At 41.6% G+C, this 25203-nt stretch overlaps 1 protein-coding gene across 4 annotated transcripts in view; it reads right to left on the bottom strand.

Moving 5' to 3' along the window:
* The window catches only part of LOC120793850 (transcription factor SOX-6-like), a 109371-nt gene that overhangs the window by 45985 nt on the left and 38183 nt on the right, over positions 1-25203 (bottom strand). For all 4 annotated transcript variants that reach the window (XM_040134290.1, XM_040134293.1, XM_040134291.1 and 1 more), the window contains 3 exons: positions 23739-23958; positions 20542-20752; positions 1479-1565 (listed from right to left, as the gene is read on the bottom strand). In XM_040134290.1, the coding sequence (XP_039990224.1) occupies positions 1479-1565; positions 20542-20752; positions 23739-23957 (517 nt within the window). In that variant the 5' untranslated portion in view covers position 23958. The remainder of the gene's footprint in view (positions 1-1478; positions 1566-20541; positions 20753-23738; positions 23959-25203) is intronic.

Below are 25203 nucleotides of genomic sequence, written 5' to 3'. Positions count from 1 at the left end.
GCTCGAGTGCAGAGACTAATGTTCCGACACACAAACAGAATTCGCCGTGGCTCAGGGGATTGAAAGCATTTCTCAATGTAAATCTGTCGGTTCTCTAAAGTTACATGTATTTTACCACTATCTATTATTTATCTTTTGGTAGGCGTAAGTCGTCCAAATCATTGACGACAGGGTTGTAAAAATTCAGAACTGCAGCAACTCTCAGCATTCTCTGTTCATGACTGAGTTATGAACTTAGTCATGGCTAAAAAAAATGCAGATGACATTTAAGGGGATGAGAGGGAGATCAAACAGACATTGTTTTACTTAATAACCAGTGAGCATTACTGCCCCTAGGCTCATTGCTTTTGAATGTCATTTTTATTTAAAGATTTGCACAACAAAAAATACCCAGATTTATTTCCCAGCACAACCACCACTCCAATAAGATAACGTTACTTTACAGTAGCAAGGCCGATATACGATCTATATCCACAAAAGAAAGTATAAAAAAAAGAATTGAGGGAAAATGGAAATGAGCTGTTCATTATCCACCACTTTGCCTCAAAGTTAGTTTAAAAAATCAACTGTAAACTACAGAGTTTCTCTACTGCAAATGGTATTTGTATAAAAAAAAAAAAACTTAACCCCTAAGATATTTTATTGCTATTCTTCAGAAGAGTTCCTTTTACTTTGTCAGATAGAGAAAAACAATGAGTCATGAAGAGAATAAGACAGAAAACATGCTAGTTTTTGGTCATATCATTTAAAATGACTGCCTTCTTTACTTTCAAAGGATGACAGGCATTTCATTCCCTCTCCGCTTGTCCCTCCTGCTGCAGCCGCTGATGGAGATTTCAATATTAGGTCCCCTCACAATGCTGTTACTTTCACTTTTGAATACCAGAGCATGTAAGGAATGCATTTGCCTTGGTGCGATTTATAGCTTCATAAATGCTATTTGCTGATGCAGACAAAAATACTGGAGCATGTGCAGCCTCTTCCCTCATATACACCCTTTAATCAAAGTTACAATTACAACCTGGACTGCGGCTTTCACTGCTCTTTCTATAGTGACAGGTAGGCCTAGAAAGAACGTTTACTCTTTCGCTTTTATATGCAGAAACACGCTGAAAGTATACTTATGGAGGAGAGAATTACAGAATATTTCACCTTTACTTACCTTACCTTGAATTCAGCTTTGTAAACCGGTCTCCTTTTATGTGCACGTACAATTAACCTTTTTTATAACAATCATGTTCGTTTTTGGTTCAACCAGAAACAATAAGGAGAGGATCCTCAGATGCTGAGGATCTGCAAGTTTCAGAAATTTACGAGTTTTTGTAATAGAATTAAGTTTTCTTTCTGTCTGTCTTTTCTATTCTTTTCTTTCTTTCTTTCCTTGACATCTCACTGTTTGTTGGTGTGAAAGTGAATGTAGATTTAGCTGTAGTTGTGCATGCGGCCCTGGATGTGGGTGTTTTCTCTCCGACTCTTACCTTTGACCTCCCCCAGCAGTTCGTTGGCGTTCAGGCGGTCAACGCGCTCCTTCCAATCCTTGGAGAGGAGCCTCTCCATGCAAGGTTCTACAAAAACACAAAAACAGAAAATGATCACCTTCACTTTTGGTGTTTTTAAACAGCTTTCCATCCAGACTCGTCAAGAGATTCGATAGTCACTGAGGTCCATGAAGTTCAACATCAACCAAAATAAGTCTAAACTTATCACTGTCACCTTCTTGAAATGAAATCTATTCAGATTTGTGAACAATTTTGAAGTAATATAAAAAAGATTTGTATTTTTTTGTTTGTTGTATTTATGCATGTACTATCCATTGAGTCAAAACAGTTAGGTAACATCACTGAAGACACCAAAAGATATTCATTGTTGCCAGCACTTTGAGGAGGCCAGAGGAGGATAAAAGTCGGCAATGAAAAAGAGGAGACAGAGGAAAAGTACAAGAGAGAGAAGATACAATTCCTACGAATTGTTACATTTCTAAAAATAAGAACAAGAAACCATTTCCTCGTAGCAGCCATCCAGCTGACCAAACGAGAATGTCTGCATTGTTTTGACACAGCGTCTTATTTGTGGCTGTCTTCTTTCTCACAATGTGTCTCATAGCCTCAGGATAATAGACATAAGAGACATGTGGTCTCATAAGATTCATAAGGTCTCATTTGTTCAGTTGCAGTCCTGCTGTGAACTTTATTAAAACAATGGGAACTTTTCAATTCTTCACCAGGCGGGTAGCAGAGAGACAAACAGAGAGACAGCCCAGCTGACACCGCACGTCACTGTAACGTCAGAAAGACATTGGACTGTAGCAACTCTAACATTGGAAAGACATTCAGTTTTAGTTGGAAACGAAAATCGGGTTGACGTCACAACCCAACGTCGGCTAACTGACATTGTGACATTTAGCTGACATTTAGCTGACGTTTGGCAGACGTTTGGCAGGGACTGGTGTGTGGTCACCATACCTCACGACTAGAATGTCGATATCCTATGTCAAGATGGCGTTGGCATGAGACGTTTGGAAGACGTTGGATTTCGGTTACTCAACAACACGACTTAGTACCAACAAAATATCAACGTCAGCTGTCGTCAGCATTCTATGTCAAATTCATGTTGGAATTAGACGTTGTCCCGACATCGGATTTTGGTCACCCGATGTCACAACCTATGTCCAAACCGAATATCAACATCTAGCGACGTCGTTGTCCAGCTGCGTGCCCGCTGGGAGACAACTGCACATGTGCAAGCATGAGCACGAGTGTCTGTGTGTGTTTGTGGGTGAATTGTCCCCGAAAGAAAGACAGACATGGACAGAGCGCAGTACGCATGCTGTCAGGCATCAGGGGTGAAATGTAACTAAATACATTGACGTTACTAGTTACATTTTTTCGTTTTATGCTACTTCCACTTCACTCAATTTCAGACGGAAAAATTGTAGTTTTAACTCCACTATTGATTTGACAGGTTCCTCTGCAGATTAAGACTATACGAAACATACAAGTTTATAACATATCACACATTGTTATGGCTAATAGTGTGTACTTTTTCCTCAGTATTGAATGCAAGGCTTTTAGTTGTAATTGAGTGTTTTTACATTTTCATAAACATGTATGTTTGTTTTGTCCAATTATTTGTGAGCCTCTGAAACTGAGGGACTATGAATAAAAATGGCTGTAATTTTAATTTTTAATTTATTTTATACTTTGAATTAAAGCTGAAAGTCTACGCTTCAATCATATCTTGATGGCTTCGTTTCAAATCCGTTGTGGTGGTGCACAGAGGCAAAATTACAAAAATTGTTTCACTGTCCAAATACTTATGTACCTAACTGTACATGAGTTAATCTTCCTCTGTTGCTTGTCCAACAGAGTAGCCACTCAAAACACGTTTCCTGTCCAGAGTCGTCAATACACGTCATTTCGAATGAAATGGGACTGCTATTACTGTATTGAAACACACTTGCCCTTAACCATAGGCGCAACCCCGTCTCCTAGAAATTACATTTATGTAAAACTAGTTTGCACCGGCAAATACATTTTTTAGGAAACATAACTGCATTTTGTATTAACATAATGAGGACATGTTGTAAATACATGTATTTGGTTAGTTGCTAATAGGCTCATACTGAAAGTATCAGTAAAATCTTCAGAGACAACATGTTTGTTTTCTGCCAAAATATCTGATCTTACAGTACAACGTCCATTTGTAGTTACTACTGGATTATTAAACTTTTATATGTTTATATTTAGGCACTGACAGCACTTGGTTAAGGTTGGGGAGAGATGGTGGTACGGTTTAATACTAAAAAAGCTCAGGGTGGCTTCAGACACAGCCAGTTTATTTACATTTAACCAAAACCACAATCTTTCCCTAATCTCAACCAAAGTGCTTTCGTTGCCTAAACCTGACCACAGACGGGTCTCTGGACGCAAACTCCGGTCTGTGGTGTGACTGTCGTAAACTTTGAATCCCCCACCCTCGCCCCCACCACCTCCTGGCAACTCCACTGCCATTCATAAATGTAGTGCTTCATTCATTCATTCAAAAAAAAAAAAAAAAAGGAAAAATGTTGTCTCTGAACATAATCCAGCTAGCGAATACGTTGCCAACACAGCATAACTGGGAAGAAGGTTTAATTGTATATGAATGTAACTTCTAGTAAAAAGGGTTGACAGGTGACACCGAATCAACTGGGACTGACATCCCAACGATTAAACCTTTAAATATAAAAATCTGAATACTTTCTCCACCACTTTCAGGTATCAAGTACTTGACAGAGTGTGTCTGCATATGAAACTGCTCCCTTGTATATACTGTGCATGTTCTTCCGCTCCTTCAACTGCTTGAGTTTGTGAGTATACTCTGGTTTTCGTGCCAGCGGACACACCACAGATGGTGTCACGGTCATGCAGGGCCCCATGCCGAAGCCTCAGTCACCAAGGACATAAAAAACACACACACACAAACACACACACGCACACACAAAAAAGGAGACATTCTTGGGCGCTGTGTGGAAAACATGCCCCTGAGGACTTGCCTGATTTAGAATGGTTAAGTCAGACAATAGCTCATTTGTGGTGCCTTTATCCTGACAAAAGGCTCTATAGGCATTCATAAGGGCACATGGCCTATTGTGAATGGCTTAATGTTTAGTTTGTGCGTATGGGCCCATTGTGTGGTCATGAGATGCCGTCCGCCAGCCGAGTACAACTTCCTCATTGAGTCCATTAAAGCCTTGCATGTTTACAGTCGGATTATGATTGTTGTAAATAAGCTAATGCAGCCGTCCAGATCGCATGGGATCAATGTAAACAAAGTGGGGGGGGCAATGGCTGCGAGGGAGGGAGGGAGCAGACAGCCATAACACAAAGAAACAACTTAAAAACTACAGTAATTTCTGATGTTGATTTCCCATATTCGGGAAAAAAAAAAGAGGGTATTTCCAGACTGATGACCCACATTGCAGTAAAATAAGGTAATTAATACAATTTTCCTGACCTCGGGACAATGGAATCCACCAAATTTTTCATAGATTTATGGGACAAGTGGCTCCACTGGATATGTATTTGTGTATATTTGGTTCAATGGGTGATATTTACAGCCCATAAAGGGGGAAAGCTGGAGGATGGGGCCAGGATGAGAGGCTTTTTTTTCTCTTATCACAAGACCTAAAGTACGCTCATTCAGCGGGCCTGGAATTAAACAAAATTAGGGAGCAAAATTTATGGGAGCACTTAGGGAGGAAAATACAACATGAAACTCCAAGATACATCTGCATAAGTCAACTGTGTGTGTACTCTGATGCACAATTTATACCCCCTCTACCAATAAACAGATCAGACGAGGAGACAGTAGGGGATGGGAGGGGTAAGATGTACATGGGGAAGGTGAAGAGGAAGAGGAGAAAAGAGAGGGATGAGAGAGGGATGAGAGAGGATGAGAGGGAGATGTTTTACCCTAGATGGCTCTCTATCTGTCCCCGCCACCGACTCAGGGATCAAGTGCTGTTTAGATTGGAGGGTGGATAAAAATTCCTTGCTGTCCGAACACCAGCTCCTTTATCAAGTGAAGAAGAAATGCCGAAGATGGATGAGTTGAAGCAGAGCAGGGAGAGGTGGGAGGAATGCGGCGAGGAGTCAAGGAAGAGTAGATGAAAGAAAGGAAGTGGGAGAAATATAGCAAAGGCGAGAGGTAGGAGAGACGACAATGTGGTAGGTGAGCTGAGGAGTAAGATGACCAGATGAGATATATATACTGCATGTTGATGATAAACCAAGATACTGATGATAAAGCGTTTTATTTCTCTTATTTTAAACTGTTGACTCCAAAAGTAGCTTATCAATCACCTTCTTTATAGTCTTCAACTACAACAACAAAAAAACAACAGAATTATTGTACATAAAAGTTTTTCGGACCCCTAACCCGGAGATCGGTGTCGAGTTGGTTTCAGCACTGGCGGTGAAAGACGGCGAGGAGAGGCAGAGAGAAGGGATGAGTGAGCAGCAAAATGAAGTGAAGGAGAGACAGAAGGAGGGTGAAGGAGATAAGAAGTGGATAAAGAGAGAGTCGTAGTAAATCAGCGCTGAGGCAGCGAGTGAGCCTGCGAGTGTTTGGGGTAAACACACTTTTATCACCTGTCCCCCTGCCAACCTGCCAAGAGACAGTGTTTTGGGTGTTTAACATGAGCCACAGGCAACTTACTGTGCGTTTGTTACTGTGTGTGTGTTTGTGTGTTTGCGTGTGTGTGTGTGTGTGCGTGTGTGTGGCAGGCAAGCATCAACACTCCCAAACAGCCACTGCCAAGAACAACACAGTGTGCCACAGGCTTCCACTCAGACTGAGTCTCTGGCGTTTCCCTCTTTCTGTCTTTCTGTCTTTCACTCTCTCTGTTTCCATGTGTATAAAAGCTTCTCATGGAATGAATTTTCAGTAAACTGTCTAGAGCAGAGCGAAGCTGTAGCGCAGTTCCATGTCAAAGTTTAGTTTTAATGATAACCTTACTGTATCTCAGCATATAATCATAGGAGTGTCCTGGATAATGTAGGTACTGTTGGTAACAAGATTTATGTTATGGCCGACAGTTTTACTTATCTTAACTTCATTTTGGGGAAATGGTGGTTTTTCCGCCACTTTGGTTCAGCTGATGGCTCTAAATACTACGACGGCCATATGCACCAGATGTTGTTGCTTTGGAGAGGTTTGTTGCCGCAGTTGACAAATTCATCCAAAATCGACTCCGAATCTGAGAGTGAACTGAATTCAATTGCTGAACGTTTTATCGAGTTTCTTTTGTAAGGATAATCTTCACCTTCCTTTACTTCCTACCTCCCCTAATCTTTACTGCCTTGTTGTTAGCGATGCACACAGATGTTTCTTAGAGTTGGAGTTAAAGAAATAGTTATGTAATATGCTTATTTGCTCGCCAGGAGCTGGATGAAAAGATTGAAACCGTTCACATTGTCTTGTGTGTTAAATATGAAGCCGGAGTCAGCAGGTGATTAGCTTAGTTTAGCATAAAGACCCAAAATGTTGAACTATTACTTCAACTTCTCTCTTTATTTTTTTTTTTATCACAAAGGCTTGCACCTTTGACTTTCAATCACAGAACCAGCTATTTTCTAATGCAGTTGTTCATCACTCGCACTGGTGAATTAACTGAGAGAAAGTGATGCCCACGTTTACTTTTACTTCCAGAACGCCCAAAATAACTCATGCGATTTTGCTCCTCTATTGCGGTATATAATATTATTACATATCTTTACAGTGGACACGCTTCTTGTCTAGGAAACACATTTTCTGGAAAGCTTGGTTTCCTTGTCATTGAGCAGCTGAACGGTGTCTGAAAATGTCATCAAACCTTCACTGAAATAACAGACGTTGTTTCTTATATGCAGTGACAAGACAAGTCTCCATGGTGGTGGTATGGTCTTTAGCTAGATATATTTTTCCGTGTTTGACTTCAGGTGAAGGCATGAAATGTGAAAAAGACAAAAAAAACTATTTAACAAACAATCTTTGTGAGAAACTTTCCACTTGTTTTCTGAGATGCAGCAGGTCTGCATTCGGGAGGAAGCCAGTTCATTTGCCTGTTTTACCTGTTTTATATTTTGATGACATTTCAAGAGTTTCCTTATAATTCACTTGACATTTGGATAGAAACACAACGTCTCTTTCACTCTCTCATACACACACAATGTACCGTGCCAGAGCTCAGGAACTCTAGACTCTGCAGAACGCCAAGGTAGAGAGAAAAAAAAACAGTAATCTGAAAAATTAGTTAATGATAAAAATAACAAAGGCCAATATTCTAGTGGTTGCCTGATGTTTGTGTAACACACGCAGCTCTAAAAAACACTTTGTGTCTTCACTTTGCTACTGAATGTGTGTACTAGGAAGCTGACAGCTACACTTTTTCAAATCCAAATTTATGTCAATGTCAGTGGCGTGTCTTCAGCTGCAAACCCCACAGCATCGGAGAGAGAGGAAAGAAAGAAAGAAAGAGAGAGAGAAAGAAAGAAAGAAAGAAAGAAAGAAAGAAAGAAAGAAAGAGAGAAAGAAAGAGAAAAAAAAAGAAAGTACATGATAGAGAGTGACTGAAAAGACGGAGAGCTAAATAATAGAGCAACCGACAGAAACAAAGACAGGGTAGAAGAATAGGAAGACAGTGGTTTAAAGAGAAAAGGATGGGAAAGAGGGAGAGGCAGACCGACTGAAACAGACAGATAGAAAGATTCAGAGAGATAAAGTGAGAGCAAGAGTGAAAGAGAGAAACAGAGCAAGAGAGGCACAGAGAGAGCAGCTGTCCTAACAGCTGGCCAGCAGGATTGATGTCTCAGTGAAATAAAACTCAACATATGTCCAAACATGAGAAGACAGGCCGGCCAGGAGGAGGAAACACACACACACACACACACACACACACACACACACACACACTGATGTGAGAACGCTGTTGCGCTCTGAAGGACATACATGCACACCACACACACTGATTAAAGAATACCACTACACTGCTGAGACGTTTAATGTTTATAAGGTTTATAACACACACACACATCACACATACACACACTGTTCAGTCAGTGTTGAAAAACCATTAAACTGCAGAGTGGTTAGCCTGGCTGCATGTTAGCACGGTGTCTATTACACACACACTATTTTCATCTGTCAGATGACACCCGGACTCTCTTGTCGCAGAACATGGCCTGAGAAAGCAGCCGGCCCTCCTGGCTGGGGGGAAGGTGGTTTTCTGAGAGATAGTAGCCCTGTGTAACCCCTTTTTCATACACCAACCCCTTCAACACACACAGGCACACACAGACACACGCGCACTTTTTGCTTTTACTCGCCAGCAGTACGCCCGGTATGTCCTGACAGAGCGGGCCACTTGTTATCTTTGCTTGTCCTGCAGCCATAATTTTGACATTAAACTGATGCTGTCATCCAGGTTGATTTTAAACATGTGCAACAGTAGACCCAACTGTAATTCCTCTAGAAAATAATATTACATGCAGTTTCTCAGAGTTGATGTGACGAAACATTCCTGCGACTTAAAGAAGTGTTACAAAAGCGCACAGTTGATATTTTTGTAAACTGACAGGATACAACTAGCAATCGTTTTCTTTATCAGTTCACTCTCATAGAAGTCTAAGAAAACCAGCATGTATTGGCACTGGAGAAGCTGGAACCAGTGAATTTTTGTTAAAAAAAAAAAAAAAAAACGACTTAAGAAAATGAATCGATTATCAACTCTTATTGTTATCTGGTTTGTTAGTGTTTAAGCCCTGGTAAACTGTCGGAAAGAGCATATTGGAGTGAGTCAGTGGAATTAAGGTATCTATTGTTCTGAGAAACAAAAGAAAATGATTGTAGCATTTGTGTCTCCTGTCCTGACTGGAAATGTGTTGCGGAAGCAGCCTGTAGAGCGCCTGAAATCATTCATGGGTATGAATCCAGTTTTTATGGAATCTACTTTTCATAAATACAAAGTATCTTTACTTGGGTTCGACGCGCTAACAGATGGACTTGAAGCCTAGAAAGCTGAGTAAGTTTGAGCTACGGCTCTAATCCAGGTTCATTTGTAATGCTTGAAACGGAACAATGGACTTAAACAATGAACAAAAAGTCTATCACATATACTTCACCATATCACAATAGATCCCTGAAACATGCTTAATAGGTAAGTACAGCAAAGGGAAGAGATATGATAGTTGTTGCTTTTGTAAACTGCAGAGCATATTGGGTTAAGTTAATGTCAAGTTTGTTGGTTATTTAAATTATTTTAGTGTTTTATCTACTGACTTGACAAGAAGACGTGGCAGAGGCTGAAAATCATCTAACACCATTTCTGACTTTACAATAAGTGTACTTGGTATAAAGTTTAAGTTATGACCTTTGCCCTTTTAACGCATACAAAATGTAAATGCTGTATTTTACTTAACCTGCAGCTTGGAGAATAAGGTCAGGTCCCAACATTGCCTGGCTGTGGCTTTGATTCCCACTAAGAGCCACCCGTGCCAAAAATACTCCCAAAGTACTCACTCCGCGCAGTGTAAAGTACTTTATATGATATAAGGTGGCCGTGATGCTGAATGCGTGCGGTCAAAGCCCCGGAGCCCTGAATTAGACAAAGGATAGTGTTTCAGCCGAAGGTGTGAGTTTAATGCTAGAAAAGCCCGGCTGCTGATCCCTGCTGTGCAGCCGGAGAGCGGTCGGGCCTGCGCTGCATTACAGCCTTGATTTCAAAGACCACTGCAGCCTGGATGTGAGGAAAAAAACAATGTGGAAGCTTGTACACCAAGGAAAAGCACAGCGTTTAAAAAGCACACTAAAGGTAAGACAGGGACTTTAAAAGGCCCGATGAGGGCGCTTAAAAAAGCAGCAAAAACACCACCACAGGAGGCACCTCATTACTGCTGCTTTTTCTTCTCAAACTATCACTTGTTTTAGAGAAAAAAAAAAAGCATATATATATATAGTGCTGCTGTGTGCGTGCGGCGTTCGGTCAAAGCCCCGCAGACCTGATTTAGACAAAGGATAGTGTTTCTACTGGGTGGGTGAGTTTAATGCTAGAAAAGCCCGGCTGCTGATCCCTGCTGTGCAGCTCGAGCGGTCGGGCCTGCGCTGCATTACAGCCTCGATTTCAAAGGCCACTGCAACCTGGATGTTAGGGAACAACAGGGGCGAAGCTTGTCTTCTGAGGAATGACACAGAGTTTAAAAATCACACTAAAGGTAAGGCAGGGACTTTAAAAGGCCCGATGAGGGCGCTTTAACTAAGCCAAGACAACACCTGGACAGATGATACATCTTATTACTGGCTGATTTCATTCTTCAACTATGATTTGTTGTAAGAAGAAAGAAAAGCCCCAACATATTTAAGATATTTTCCAAATTCTCCACCTCAGAGTTCTTTGTGTGAGAGGTGGAGACCAATCAAGCTAAGGTGACTGACAAGCTTCGAAGACTGTACTGTAGCTTGGGCATAGGATGCACTCCAGCAGCAACAAGGTCAAATCTATTCCACTGGTTAATGAGGGAGCCCTCATATTGTTTTTCTTTTTGCCTCCTCTAGCATTGTTCAAAGTAGAGCAAAGTTGTTGAAAGTAGAGCCAATGTAAGCACTCTGTTTATGAGCAGAAATGACCTTTTTCTCTGAAATCAACGTTTTGTATATTTTCTTTAATAATAAGAGAATCCATTTTGCGAAAAGCTTGTATTTAGATCGGATGGACCAAAACTTTATAGCGTGTTGTAATTTTTGTGATACACATTTGACACATTTGAATTGGACTTCAACTATGAAGATACTGGTGTGGCTTGAGATTCCTCCACTCTCACATTCTATATAAAGTTTAAATTCTGTACTTCCAGATTAAATAAAACAACTCGAATCTGAAAACGCTCACATCCAGGGTGCAGAAATTGCTTCTTTTTCAAACGCACGCTTCTAGAATACCAGTTCAAGACCCAAGCTTCTGGTTCCACTTTAGGGATGATATATGAAACCCTACCCTACTTAGCACACGTGCGCGCACGCACACACACACACACACACACACACACACACACACACACACAAATCAACACAGACATCCACACATACATACACAGAGTGCAATGTGTGGTTCAGACACAATAGAAGCGTTGTTTTGGGTCGGGCCCTCAGGGAGGCTGCTGTGGGCGGGTTCTGTGGTTTGGGTCACAGAGGAGAGATTTTTTTTTTGGGGGGGGGGGGGGCACAGGGAGCCTAAATATCAGTGAGGGGGTCCGGCAGTGAGTCTTGGCAGAGTTGACAACCCCTCCGCAGCTGACCAAAGAGGAGAAAAGACAAGTGGATCCCTTAGCACCCCCCTCTGCTGCAACCCTAATCCTACTGACACGTCCATATCAGAAAAGTGGATAGGATGAGATGGAAAGGGAGAATATTCATATGACACAGCTGCTCTTTACATCATCTGTGATAGGAGCTGTCATCAAACATACTCAAATACAACCCAACAGGCAACAGCTTTACTGCATCAACATAAAATACTTTTGGAAAATCAGTGGCGGTTCAAGAATCATTTGAAAGCAAAAAAAAATTCCAAGGCCAAAACAAAGAATCTGTGCAGAAGAAAAAGTCACAAACACAAAATAACATTTAGTCTCATAGTCAGAGTGAGATGAAGCTTTTTGATCATTTCTAGTTTTTGTAGAAATTAGATCAGTGGACTTTTATTAGGGCTTATCATTTTTAAATATTTTCTTTGAAAAATACTCATATTTTTAAGGAACTGGTTTTCACTTTTTATGTTTCCACACATCCAAATGTTGCTGTGTTTTCTGTGTCCACAAGGCAATGTTCACCGCAAAATGCAAAGTTTACTGTTTAGAGCATGCTTCCTCTGTACTGAAACTGCAAACCAAGTTGCATAATACTGGTGTTCGTGCTGTTAATTGTATTGTGAATATATTTTTAGATCATTTTTTACATTATTATTCATTTTAATACCCCAAAATAAGCAGATTTCTGTCTTACTCGTTAGAAAAAAAAAAAATGTTTGGAAAAATGAAAAAGTTAATTTTAGATGCAGTATACTGTATATCAAAGCCATGCATGTGACGTTTCACTGGGAACAGTGTGTGCTATAGTACCGTTTGTACATCTTGGCTGTGACACAGCCAAGATGTGTCACAGTTACAGTTATGTCACGTTGGCCTTCAGCAGATGCTAAATTATCAGGTGAGGACTTGATAAGGAGGACTTGATAAAATCGCTATTTAACCTGATTCTTTTGGACGACATTCAAAACTCTTCCAGCAAACCTCATTGCAAGCGCCTATACAATATGCTGGCTGGCCGCTGAGCAGGAGAGGGCTACCAGGCACATCCCACCGACTGTATTCGTAGTCAAGACCCACAGGCTGTGGCTGATCATTAGTAAAGAGATTCCTATCAATTACAGGGGAAGAGATTCATACCAACCACAAGAAGTCCAGAGGGAGTCAGCCTGTTGGCAGGGCTGAGGAGAGCGGCGCTAACCACCAAATGCAGCTGCAGCATGTATAAAAGTAAAAGTTCAAGATTAAAAAGAATTAAGTTTACGTTTGGATGAAATACAGCCTTTCTACACACACACACACACACACACACACACACACACACACACACACACACACACACACACACACACACAGCGCGGCCCTTTTGCCCTTAATACTGCAATTTGGGAAGGGACTTTGTTTGGTGTGCATATAGATCAGCATTTGGGACACTGGTGAACAAACAAACACACACACACACACACACACACACACACACACACACACACACACACACACACACACACACACACACACACACACACACACACACACACACACACACACACACACACACACACACACACACAGACAAAAGCCTCTGTCTGCACACAATCACAGCTCAAGCTGCCAATCCCATAGAGGAAGGCAAACATAGTGCCAGAGCCAAGAGCTTGTTAATTAGTCAATAAGCTTAACTCTCGGGGCCGACCCAACTCGCCGGTTAAGCTGTCATCACAACTACTCTTACCTGAGTGTATGAGTCCATAAGCCCTCACACACACAGTCACACACACACAGTTACACACATACACACACCCACAGAGGTCAGGCCTCACAGGCCTTGCGTAAGTTCGAAGTTCGGTCAGGCACTATAGCTTCATCTCCAGCTTAACCGAAAAAGCCTACAGATGATTTAACCTTCAAGCAGTATTACTGACAAGCCTGGGCTAGTAGCTAAGCCACTAACTGGAAGAAAGATCCATTTGTTCTTCTGTAACAAAAGACAAATCTCACAGGAAATGTTATATTCCAGGTAGAGCATCGCTGAACCTTTCCACAGGTGTTGACGCTGAATGCACAGAGGTACACAAGTCGAGGATGCACATGTTTACCGATCCCTCCTAACCCGTCAACTAACCACACCCCATCCAGAAGAGAACATACTTTCCACAGTTTGAGTGGCGGTAACAGCAGAGATGTTGAAACAGGCTTTCAGCAGTGAGGGAGAACAAAGCAAAGCCTGGCAGAATGTCTCTATTGTGACAAAGCGGCAGGGTTAGAGGAAGGCTCGGCCTCACTTTGACCTCCTCTCCCAGCTGGGGAAGCCATTATGTGGGTGATTGGGTGCCCAGCTCTGGCCTAGCCTCAACTCAAGACACAGTGCAGACTCCTCCGAACTGGACCAGACAGGCTTAAACACACGGTACAAGGATAAGGCTCATAAAACGGTTGCTGCGCAAGAAGTTACAACTGGTCTCAAGACAGTATAAGTGCGGAGGATATATTTACAATTGCAAACTTCTTTCCCCTCACTGTACAGAATATTGGTTATACCCGGCATGTAGTTCACAGTGTAATTTGTTTGTTAAATATAGTGAAGACACAATGGCTTCGACTGGTGTCTTTGTGAAGAGTAAACTACAAGGTTTTAAAACTTGTAAAAACTTGTTTTCGAAGCTGGTTTTTCTCAATGATATTAATAATTCATGACTAAGTTAGCAACAATCAATATTAAAGTTTTGAAAAAAACCCCTCCTGAGGTATTATTTCTTAGAAATACTCTGCCACTCTAACACTTCAAAAACTCAGTTAATCTGCTCCATCTGAACTGTGTGGGTGTGGCTTGATCAGATTTGATTGACAGTGGCCTGGAGACACAAGTCAACAGCTGTCGTCAGAGTTTGATTCAAATATTGCTAAAGTCTTATTGGTGAATGTGTGACTTCACCTTCTTCCAACCGGGCCCCTCCCATTTTATACCAGTGAGAGGAGCACACACACAAATACAGAAATCTCAAAACTGACTTTTGTGAAAACCCAACTCAAGACAGACCTGATAACTTATGTGAAGAAAGCTCGGTTTGTTGGATACTAGAAATTCATCATCACGTTGCCACTAACTTGGGAGCTGTGATGCCGCCCGTTTCCATATGATGGGAGGGGCAATTGGCGGTGTTACCAAATCTGAAATTGTATCATTGGTTGGGGTTTATATAAATATCTAGCGTATGGATTGAGTTGAGCTGTTTTTATCCTTTTTTGTTGTTTTTAAAAAACGACATGGACTTCTGGCTTTAATGCAGTGGATTAAATGCATTCTCCGAGATGATGGTGTACAAACCTCAGACTGACGTGTATTCAGACCGAAGGCTAACTGTCAAAAATTGTCTGACTCCATGTGGACAGGGTCAGCGTGTAACAATCATGAAAATACATGAGAGAGCAGTGTCCCATCCGATCTATGAGTTTTACACTGTCTGACTTGAAGCCTCGTTCCATCCAGTCACTCGACACGGTTTAATCTCTGAAGGAAATAGCAGATGTGTTGTTCTTATATCCTTTTTTAGAACTTAGAAGGAGGATTTGCCCAATGAGACTGAGACCAAACTCTAGTCCAGTTTAACTACTTTTGCTGAATTCATAAGTTAGTCATACAGGTATCCGTTTTATAACCACTCTGGAGTAGTACAGTTTGGTGGTAATTGAGCCCGAGTTCATTTGCAAATGAAACACATGAATTGTACAGTAAATCATACGAGCTCCGGTGGAAGCAGGGATTAGTGTGATGTTAAGTGTTTGCCAGGCGCCAGAGCTGCTCTAGGCACATTAGATGGCTGACTAAGTTGGCATGAGGGCACCGTGCCCATGCCAGGGCCTGTTAACAGTGGGTTGGCCCCGGGGAGGCATAACAGTACAAATAATGATAATTCAGTCATTTCCACGAAGAAAGCTTGATTTAACTCTTTAATGGGGTTTAACGTCGATCAGCCAAAATCCGGTTTGGTTGGGATTTTCGGATAAATGTGTCCATTCCCGATTGCTTTTTCCCTTTTTCTATTTAGGGCTCAAAGAGACAAGGTGAATTCAGATTAGTGATTGCTAATGAAGCACCTATTAATTTTAATAGACAGGTTATCGTTTAGGCTATTTTTCCATTTATTCCAGGTATTCATTTCCCATCCTTCTCTATCTCTTATTTTTAGCTACAAAATGACAGAGGATAGAGGAGTGTTTCCATTCAACAGCATGTCTGGTGCCCACATTTTTTCTTCAGATGTTCCCTCATCCTGGCCTTGAACATTTTATTCAGTAACCAGTCTACCAGTTTAAGTGCTAAGTGCTTTAACAGTATAGAGGAACACTTTTGTATGCAGTGAGCCTTTGTATCTAAACCTTCACACAATACGGGCACAACTCAACATAAACGCTAAATTGTCAAGAAAACGTCAGACCCTCTCGGCTTGATTGCAATGAAAGTCCAGGTAAAAGGGACTGCATTTTCAGCAACCAGCTGTAGTTGACACAGTCTTTATGAGTTCTTGGTGAAGCTTTTAAAAGCTGAGGCGGCAGTTGGGTGAAAAAAGAAAAAAAAAAATCTCCCACATTGCAAAGCGAGGCCATGTCTATTCATTAGAACTGTCACAGGCACTTAGGGCTCCTCTGAGCAGTGGACAGCTAACAGTGTGCCAACAGGGGGTGAGCACAGCACGAAGGCTAACAACGCCATCATCCACACTTTAGCTCCTGGCTACAGTGCACAGAGGGGTCAGCCATGTTAGGCTAAGTGAGTGCTCAGTGGCTAATAGGGTCTGTTCCATTTGATCATACAGCCAATCTAACCTGGATGAGCTCAGCTGACTGAGCCCTTTTCAGCAGGAGGCGCTGGACGAGGCAAGGGACGGCATTGTTCAGGCTTTAATGTGCTTGCCATTTGAGTGCCGATGATCAAATCTGGTCGCACGGCAAGAGGATCCTGAACAAAACAATGTTTTAAGTGTCAGTCTAAGTGAACACATGCCACTGAAGAGTCAGAAAAAAAGGACTTGGAACAAACGCAGAACAAACCTGTGGAGCTTTCTGCCACGCAGCATTTGAAATATAAAAACGATCTCTCGTCCATGTCAACCCAGCAATCCGTCTATAAGCCTATTTACCAGGATGGCCTTGCACTCCTGTGTGCGTTACATTCCTTTAACAAAACAAAAAAATCTAGCAGTATATGAATTTTGAATGCTTTGCCTTTAACAATAAAACACAACAAAGCTTTAAACCAGGATGTGAGCAAGGTTGCCGGTTAAAGAGTGATTCCAAAGATGTGCCAAAAGTGATTTGAAAGGCTCCTGGAGTTGAAGGATAAAGTTAGAAAGGGGAAAAGAAGCAGCAATCCCATCATTCGGAGACAAAGAAAATTTTAAAAGACAATAATACTGTGAAAGAGAGAAAGCATTAGTCAAACAAATTAATAAATTAGAAGAAGAAAAAGCGTGTGGAGCTTTATTGCTTATCAGTTTTGAATGTAAGTGTTTGCCAGTGAAGGAGAACTCACTTAATGAAGCATTCATCCTCAGCCATCTACTGATCACTTCCTCCCATTTTAACTAAACTCATTAGGGGAAAAAACGCAGAGGTACCTGTCAATCTCCATATGTAGCTTTACATTAGGCCCACAACAAAATGCATTGCCGCAGCACTGCATGAAAGACATTTTTACAATGCATCCTCAAGGATCGCAGCAATTTACGTGAGCGTTTACAAGGCCCAGACACAGAGTTATTATTCACGCTGCCGCTGTATAATTCATTATGCTCGGTTGTATTGTAAATGTTTATCTTGTTTGTTTTTGTCTAAGCCAAATGTTTACAGCGTGATCAATGTCACTTGTTAGTCCTCGAGGATAGCAGCTCCACTAATTAGCAAGAGAAAGGCCGAACTCAGTAGCAGGCAGTGGTTTTTTTTTTCTTTCTTTCTTTCTTCCTAAAGAGGAGGAAAAATGCGCAGGAAATCTGAGCTATTTTCGGGCATCACTGGATGAAATATTTCAGGCTACATTTACAAAAGAACCGTGGTGCTGCTGATGTATCTGTGTATGTAAAATCCACGGCTGATCTGTTTGCCTTTATGCACAAGTGGAGCTTGCCTTTTCAGACTCTAGACAGGACTGACTCCAATGAAAAGTGCATCCATTTTTTTCAAATTATTTTTATTAATATTTTATTATCTTGTTTACACTTGTGTTTTTTGTTTGTTTTTTTGATTTTGAAGCTAGAAGCTGTACCCCAAATCATCAATAAGGGAACCTCAAATTCAACACCGTGCGCTTGTTTTCTGAATCTGGATAGATGTTTGGTAAATAGTCTCTTTGTGTGCTATTTATGATCACTGAGCTACAGTGCTTTTATGAATACTATGTTTGCCAAGGCGATAAGAAAACAACTGGAGTGGAAGAGTGACAATTTAATCTATATACATACTCTAAAAGAAGCCAAGAGTGACATGATCACAGGGGGAAGAAAAGGAAACATTTTATTGACCCCCTTTGTTTCGAATATGACATGCACAGTATGCAATGCCCTGCTCCACCAGTTAAAAAGCTTGACATATTCCCTGGTCCAAGAAAAGACCTGAAAACATTTGCAAGAAAATAATGGAAAAAAAAAAACTGAGAAACCATGAGAAAACTAAATGAAGTTTTGATCATTTTCACCGTGGTGGTTTGGAAAATGCTGCACAAGACAAACAGCAGCAAACAGGGAAATGAGTTCTGATATCTTTAACTGACTGTGTGCCGAGAAAAAGCTCAAAAAGATGCAGGAGCTAAGCCGGGTCGAACCTGGTTAGCTGGACGGGAGAGGAGAAACTGCTACATGGGGTGGAAAAAAACTGCAAAGAAGACGCACACTTGAAGTTGTCCCCCAGCATTTTCTTCCACTCACACCTGCTTTGATTTGACAGGAAGATGTCAAAACACTTTTGAACACACACTCATACGCACATACAGACACACACGCTCACACACTCACACACAAGTGTTTCCTCTCAAACCATTTTCCGCACTGTAGATAAGAGGCAAAGCTACCTATCTTTCAACTAAAGACACTGTGTACTGTATTACACCTCTGGCTGTCCCATTCTGGCCCACTTTACTGTATCAATAACAAAGTAAAACCTCTAAATGAGAGAGATCAAGCGCTCCTCTGATATCATCACAATTACTATGTGCACATAACAGTAAAGAGGGGTGTTAGATGGTTTTAGATCTGGCTTGCTGTGGGGTAGCAAGGGGCAAGCTGAGGCATGCTGGGAGACTCCAGCGCTTTTCCTGTGTTAGTGGTGTAGATCAGAGGAGCAGAGGAGAAAGGGAAACCTGTGTTTTCACTGATTGATATTATGATCTAACGAGTGAGGGATCTGTCAGTTGTAATTTTAGATGTTCAAAGCTCCTCTGAAGAGGATGTGTTCGGAAAGGGAAAAGAAAATACAGGTAAGGCTGTTTACTCTTTACGTGTGAGTGAAGAGTAAATGAGTAACATCCTGCCTATCAAATATGAGGGGATAAATTGTTTAAAAAAGCTCTTCAGTCCCTCTCCATCCACAGCACAGCTGTCACTGTTATAAATTAACAATGTGCCGCATGGTTAAAAATCATTTAGAGTTATTTTAAAGCGGAAATCTGTATCTCATTTTGCTATAATACCAGTATTTATTGTTATCTGTATGGTCAGCTGTTGTCAGACATCAGCACCAGCACATTTACTTGCCGTTTATGTGCTGCTCTTCAGCCTGATTGCTCTCGCTTTCTGGCTGAAAATGCAAATAAAGTCTGTTCAAAGCAAAGCATAAAAAAAACAAAAACAAATTAGATTCGATGAATCTAATCTATGTCTGAGTGAGTATCACAAAATATACACGATCCTGCGCTACTTTAGTGTGTACATCTATCACTTCAATCGAAAATGGTGGTTGGTTGAGGATTTATTAATATATATATGAATTCATCTAGATTTCTGTCAACACACAACAACATGGGACGACATTACAAGCACTGTTCTGGTTGTCTTGCCATCTTTGCTGTAGCTCCAACGTCAGTTCTGTAATGGATCTCATCTGTAACACCTGAGATATGTTAGAACGGCTACGCCAATCATTTCAGCCGTGCAAGAGGACAAACAGCTCTCCACTCCCGGCTACTGGTTGCTTGCCTATTCTCTTCTTACATCAAACATAACTCTGCCTAAAATTGCCGCTCAAGTGAGGGAAATCTAAATGGGTGACGTGCGTGAGTAATGAAACCTCTTCCTCCAGCATCAAAAAGCCCTTGAATGGAGGTATTTAACCCAAAATTTCCAATGAAATGTTTTACTTCCAAATAAGCTGAAGGATCATATCCTGCTCCACGGCTTTATTCCATTTTGTAACACCTTAGAAGCTAATAGAACTCTCTCAAAGCTCTTTAGATAAAGCCAAAAATGCATTTGTCATTCAAAACCGTTTTTCTTGGATTTGGTAAAGTTCATATTTTGGAGATACAAGGCTTTCACATGACAGCAGCCAAATGCTTCAGTAATATTGTCAGGCGGAAGGGTGGCTATACTGTGCAGCGTCCAGGTCTGAAACTTTGCAAGTGTATGAATGTTAAGTGCTGAAATGACCGTGGGAGTGTGTTTCCTTACATTACAGTTAAAACACACAAGTATCCAAGTCTCCATGCACTCATATTGAACCGAAGACTTTCTCTCACCGTCCTGTTCTGTCTTGGTCAGCTCCACGAGCTTCTTCTGTTTCAACGTATCCACCACGTCCGCCAGGCTTCCTTTGCGGCGCTCCGGCGTCCCGAACGCGAGGCCGATCATGGGCTCCCCGCGATCCCTGGAACACTCCTCTGGCTTGTGTGGAGAGGTAGAGTTAGTCCGGTAGGAGTAACCTGAGCAGCCTTTACTGCTTTCATTGTCCTGGGGAAAAACCAGCACATGAGAGTTCAAAGTCAGAGGCTGTACAAGGCATTCGATTTTGGATTTTTTGGATGTTATCACCAAATGCATTCTGGACAAATACATCCCACAGCTCTCATACCTGTTTACTGTGTTTCCCCAGGGTATTATTTTTGCTTAGCTGTGCTTTACTTTGCATGGTCTGGCTTGCCTGACATGCAGAAAGGTCAGCTTTAGGATTGCATTTTGCTACTGACAGGATGTGATGATCACAGTACTTGATCTATCTGTCATCAGGAGCCCTCTAGTGTCACTTCATTACATTCCTTTGCATGGACTGGTCCTACTCTTGCATCGATTATTCTGGTTTTTAAAATATATGTCAGCGTAAGTTGCAACTGAAGGTTGCAAGTCATTGCCCGTCTCTCCGTCACAAATGCAAGAAATGGCATGACCACAACGCAGAAAAACTGAGAGTGTCAGGGAACGACACGGGCAATCTGGAATCAGTAAAAGTGAACACACAGACTTGTATATTCATTTAAATGATTTAAATAATTTAAATAAAACTTTACAATATACCGGTCTAATTAGTACTGATATTTCATTTATTGTTTAATTGCCTCAAAAGAATAATGGAATCACAGTCAGGGGAAAGTTTTTTTTCCCCACATACCGGCACAAATTAACCGGCACAAATTCACACAAGTCAACAACTACATGATGCCGCAGTTATCACCAGCTTGGCTCTACATTTAAAGACAGTTGTCTAAGGTAACTTTCCCAGAAGGAGTAACTAAATCGATCAGGAATGCAGAGGAGATCACTGATGTGTGTTGTAGTTTAGACGTAAGCTTACATACATATATATATATATATATATAAATGAAGTAACTAAACATTTGGATGAGACTTTTATCCTGAGAACTTTGATTAATTCCTGTTTCAATGAAGCTGAGACAAAGACTTGTTGATAGTGGATGACAGATATGTAATGGTCCTTTCTATTTTGTGCTGCATGACAGGGTGTTTGTGTCCCACTGCTGTTTGCTCTGCCGGGTTATGTGTTAAGCAGGAGGCACAAGGAGTCTATATTTACCAAGATGATAAGCCCTCCAAGACGACCACATTGTCCCACACAACAGACACTTTAGCACAGGTGTTCTAACACCGAGGCTATTTCTGGACGCTTTCTCCTCCCCTTACAGAGCGGGGTGGGGGGTGGGGGGGTCTCCGAGAACTTTAGGAGGCTTATGTTTCAAAGACAAGGGGCTTTGGCTAACAGCAAGATCTTAAGACGCCCTTGAAATGGCTCCAGGAGGCCCTGTTGTGCACTTTGTCTTTAAGCGGAAGATGCCTCTGTAATGAGGATTAGGAGATAGTGTGTCACTTGTGGATTGTTCAGGTGTGTGTTTTCAGGTCCGTACATAACACTGCCCTGGAGTTATATAAGCAGCGTGATGCAGGCAGGAAGGTCTGATGGTCAGATCAAATTATAAACTCAAAGGTCACACATCTACTCCCTGCAGCAGACAATGCATGTGCATGACTGAACCTGTGATGTTGTAAATTGTCCTTGAGCGCTTGATGGATGTCACTGTGTTAAGTGGATGCCACCGTGGATGTAAAGGCAATATGCTTGATGTGACAAAGGAAACGTATCACTAAGTACGTCAGAAGTTTGGGTCAATTTTTGAGCTGTTTCACGAAGTCTGATCATGTCTCTGTGTAACGGGGTAAATAGAAGAAGGATGATGTTTCACCTTTTCTTTCCCGAAGTTGTCCATCTTCCATATTTTATATTTCCGAAGTGTGGTTTCCATTTCTCCTCCCGCTGGACTCATGGTCCCAACGATTTCTAATGTTTCAACCTGTTTCCTTGGTTATTTTCTGGTCAGAAATGACTTTTTCTCTTTCTTTTTTTTCCGTATCTAGAACACACCCGAAAGAATCAATTCTTTATAGGCCCTCGGGCTCCTGTGGTTGCCCTTGAGGGACAGTAGCCACATTCAGGAGTGAAAAAAAAAATGTTGACAACTCAACAAAAAAAAGAAAAAGGAAAAAAAGAAATACGGTGAAATGGAATAAAAAGTGAGCTGCTACATGTATTCAGGAACATTTTTGTCTCAATGCACCTTTGAACCCTTAACACTGATGTTAAGTGATGCCAAGCTCGCAGTTTTTTTCTTTATGTTTAATGCATTATATCTTCTTATTATACACTAAGAAGGGTCAAACATAACTGAGGTATAATCTCAAAAAGACATGTACATATTATTATGTTTAGTGGAAATAGAAATTTGCCAAATTTTAATTCTTTTAAAAAATGAATAAGACTTTTTGACTGGGGAATGTATTCAGCCACAACACCGACACCTAAGGAAACTTTATTCTCAGAACTTTTCCTTTTCCTCAGAGGCAAGTCAAACACACCTTGTCCAACAGAACCTGAACACCTCAGCACAGACTCTTACAAACACACACTCTCTCTCTCTCTCTCTCTCTCTTTCTCAGACACACACACACACACACACACACACACACACGTAAACAGGCTGTGGAGATGAGAAGAACTAAGGGGTATAACTCTCTAGAGGAGAGCCCTCACTGGTCTGCCTACAGCGCTGCCTGCAGCTCATAGACCCCAGAGAACCACTGGTGTGTGTGTGTGTGTGTGTGTGTGTGTGTGTGTGTGTGTGTGTGTGTGTGTGTGTGTGTGTGTGTGTGTGTGTGTGTGTGTGTGTGTGTGTGTGTACAGTATGTGTTTGTGTTTACATGCATTTAAGTGTGTGTGCACTCAGTGGTGCGCAGTCATCATTATGCATGAGAATTTGCACACCATGTGAACTCCCGTGTGTTTCATGAGTGCTTTATGAGCCGTGTGCCCTGAGTGTGTACACTGTGTACACTCACTTACCACATTTGTTTTATAGTTTTGAGTTACAGGAACATATCTCAAGATAAGATACGGACAGTATCTCAGCTCTGTGCATAATTCACTGCTCACCATCACAGCAGGCCCGACATTCTCCCACTCAATATCTGTCGGTTTCTCTATGATTTGCTGAGGCTCGTCAGAGTGGGCCTGGTCGTGCGAAGATGGCGACGCCTTCTCCTTCGGACCGTCTCGCTCGTCTTTGGCCCAAGCCACGTTGTCCTGACCTGTCACTTCCTCTTCCTCAGACGCTGGGTGAAAGGGAGGCGTTGCTCGCATGGAAGACATCATTCTGTGAAGGGAACAAAAAAAAAAAATCCCCATTTTTAATTTTGGTGACCGCTGTTTGTGCTCAGTGAATTAAGAAGGAGAGGGGAAAGGAGAGGAGAGGGGAGGAGAGGAGAGCTCTTTTAAACCATGATGGAGGAAAGCTGAGGTGACCCATGAACAGCTGAGGGTCTAAAATTGCGCCGCTGATCTCATAACGATAACGAGAGATATTGATCACAAGTGACATTGTAACCAAAACCTTCGTGGAAGCCTTGAGGGGGCTCTTGTGGAACGTTTTAACATTTTTGTAAATAAAGTGTGTAAAAAAGTAAGTATGTCTCTGCTAATATACAGTTAACAATTAATGTATATATGTCTTGGTACTTCTTATGTGCTTTTATGCATCAAGTCAAATTATACTTTTAATTTAACTACCGTCTTCATGCAGTTATTAAAGGGAACATGCATGTTTACCTGACTTAAATCACAGTTTAATACCCTGCACTCTATATTTATTGTAGGCATGCTGTTTAATTTGCTTAGGTGTATTTATCAAATGCATGTTAGTGCCAGTGCTGGTTCTACTGTTTAAAGGTTTATTTTCATTAATTGTACTTCAAGTGTTTTGATTTCAAAAAAGCCCATTAAAAATATGTATTTGAATCTACATATACTTTGGTAGGTTTTTATGTATTATCAATTGCCTACAATTGAGGATATTTCTATAAATGGTTAAAAGAGGTGGCAAGGAGGCTTTAGGTTTGAGCCCCGGTTTCTGCTGGGCCTTTCTGTGTGGAGTTTGCATGTCCTCCCCGTGCCTGCGTGGTTTCCTCCAGGTACCCTGGCTTCCTCCCGCAGGGTAGTGCGGGTTAACTGGCCGTAGGTGTGAATGTGAGCGTGACTGGTTGTTTGTCTCTATGTGTCGGCCTTGTGATAGACTGGCGAGGTGTCCAGGGTGTACCCTGCCTCTTGCCAGCTGTCAGCTGGGATTGGCTCCAAGCAACACCCCCCCCCCCCCGTGACCCTCAAACGGATAAGGGGTATAGCTAAGGGATGGATGGCTCATAGTAATGTCGGCTGTTTGATCAGTTGTTCTTAACTGGTCCCCTTTGCTACAGCTTGGTTATTGTAAATCAACAATCTGTGTAATACTCCCGAAAATGCAGGGTGCTCTACCTTAGCATGTTAAGTAATTTCATATTTTTGCCCACCGCTGAGTGTATATTGAAGCCGCAAAAAACTGTTGGAAATTTCAGAACCAGGCATT

The sequence above is a fragment of the Xiphias gladius genome, chromosome 8 (genome assembly GCF_016859285.1).
Source record: "Xiphias gladius isolate SHS-SW01 ecotype Sanya breed wild chromosome 8, ASM1685928v1, whole genome shotgun sequence".
Classification (NCBI taxonomy): Eukaryota; Metazoa; Chordata; class Actinopteri; order Istiophoriformes; family Xiphiidae; genus Xiphias; species Xiphias gladius.
The sequence above is the reverse complement of the archived record's forward strand: the minus strand, read 5'-3'. Positions and strand labels throughout refer to the sequence as shown.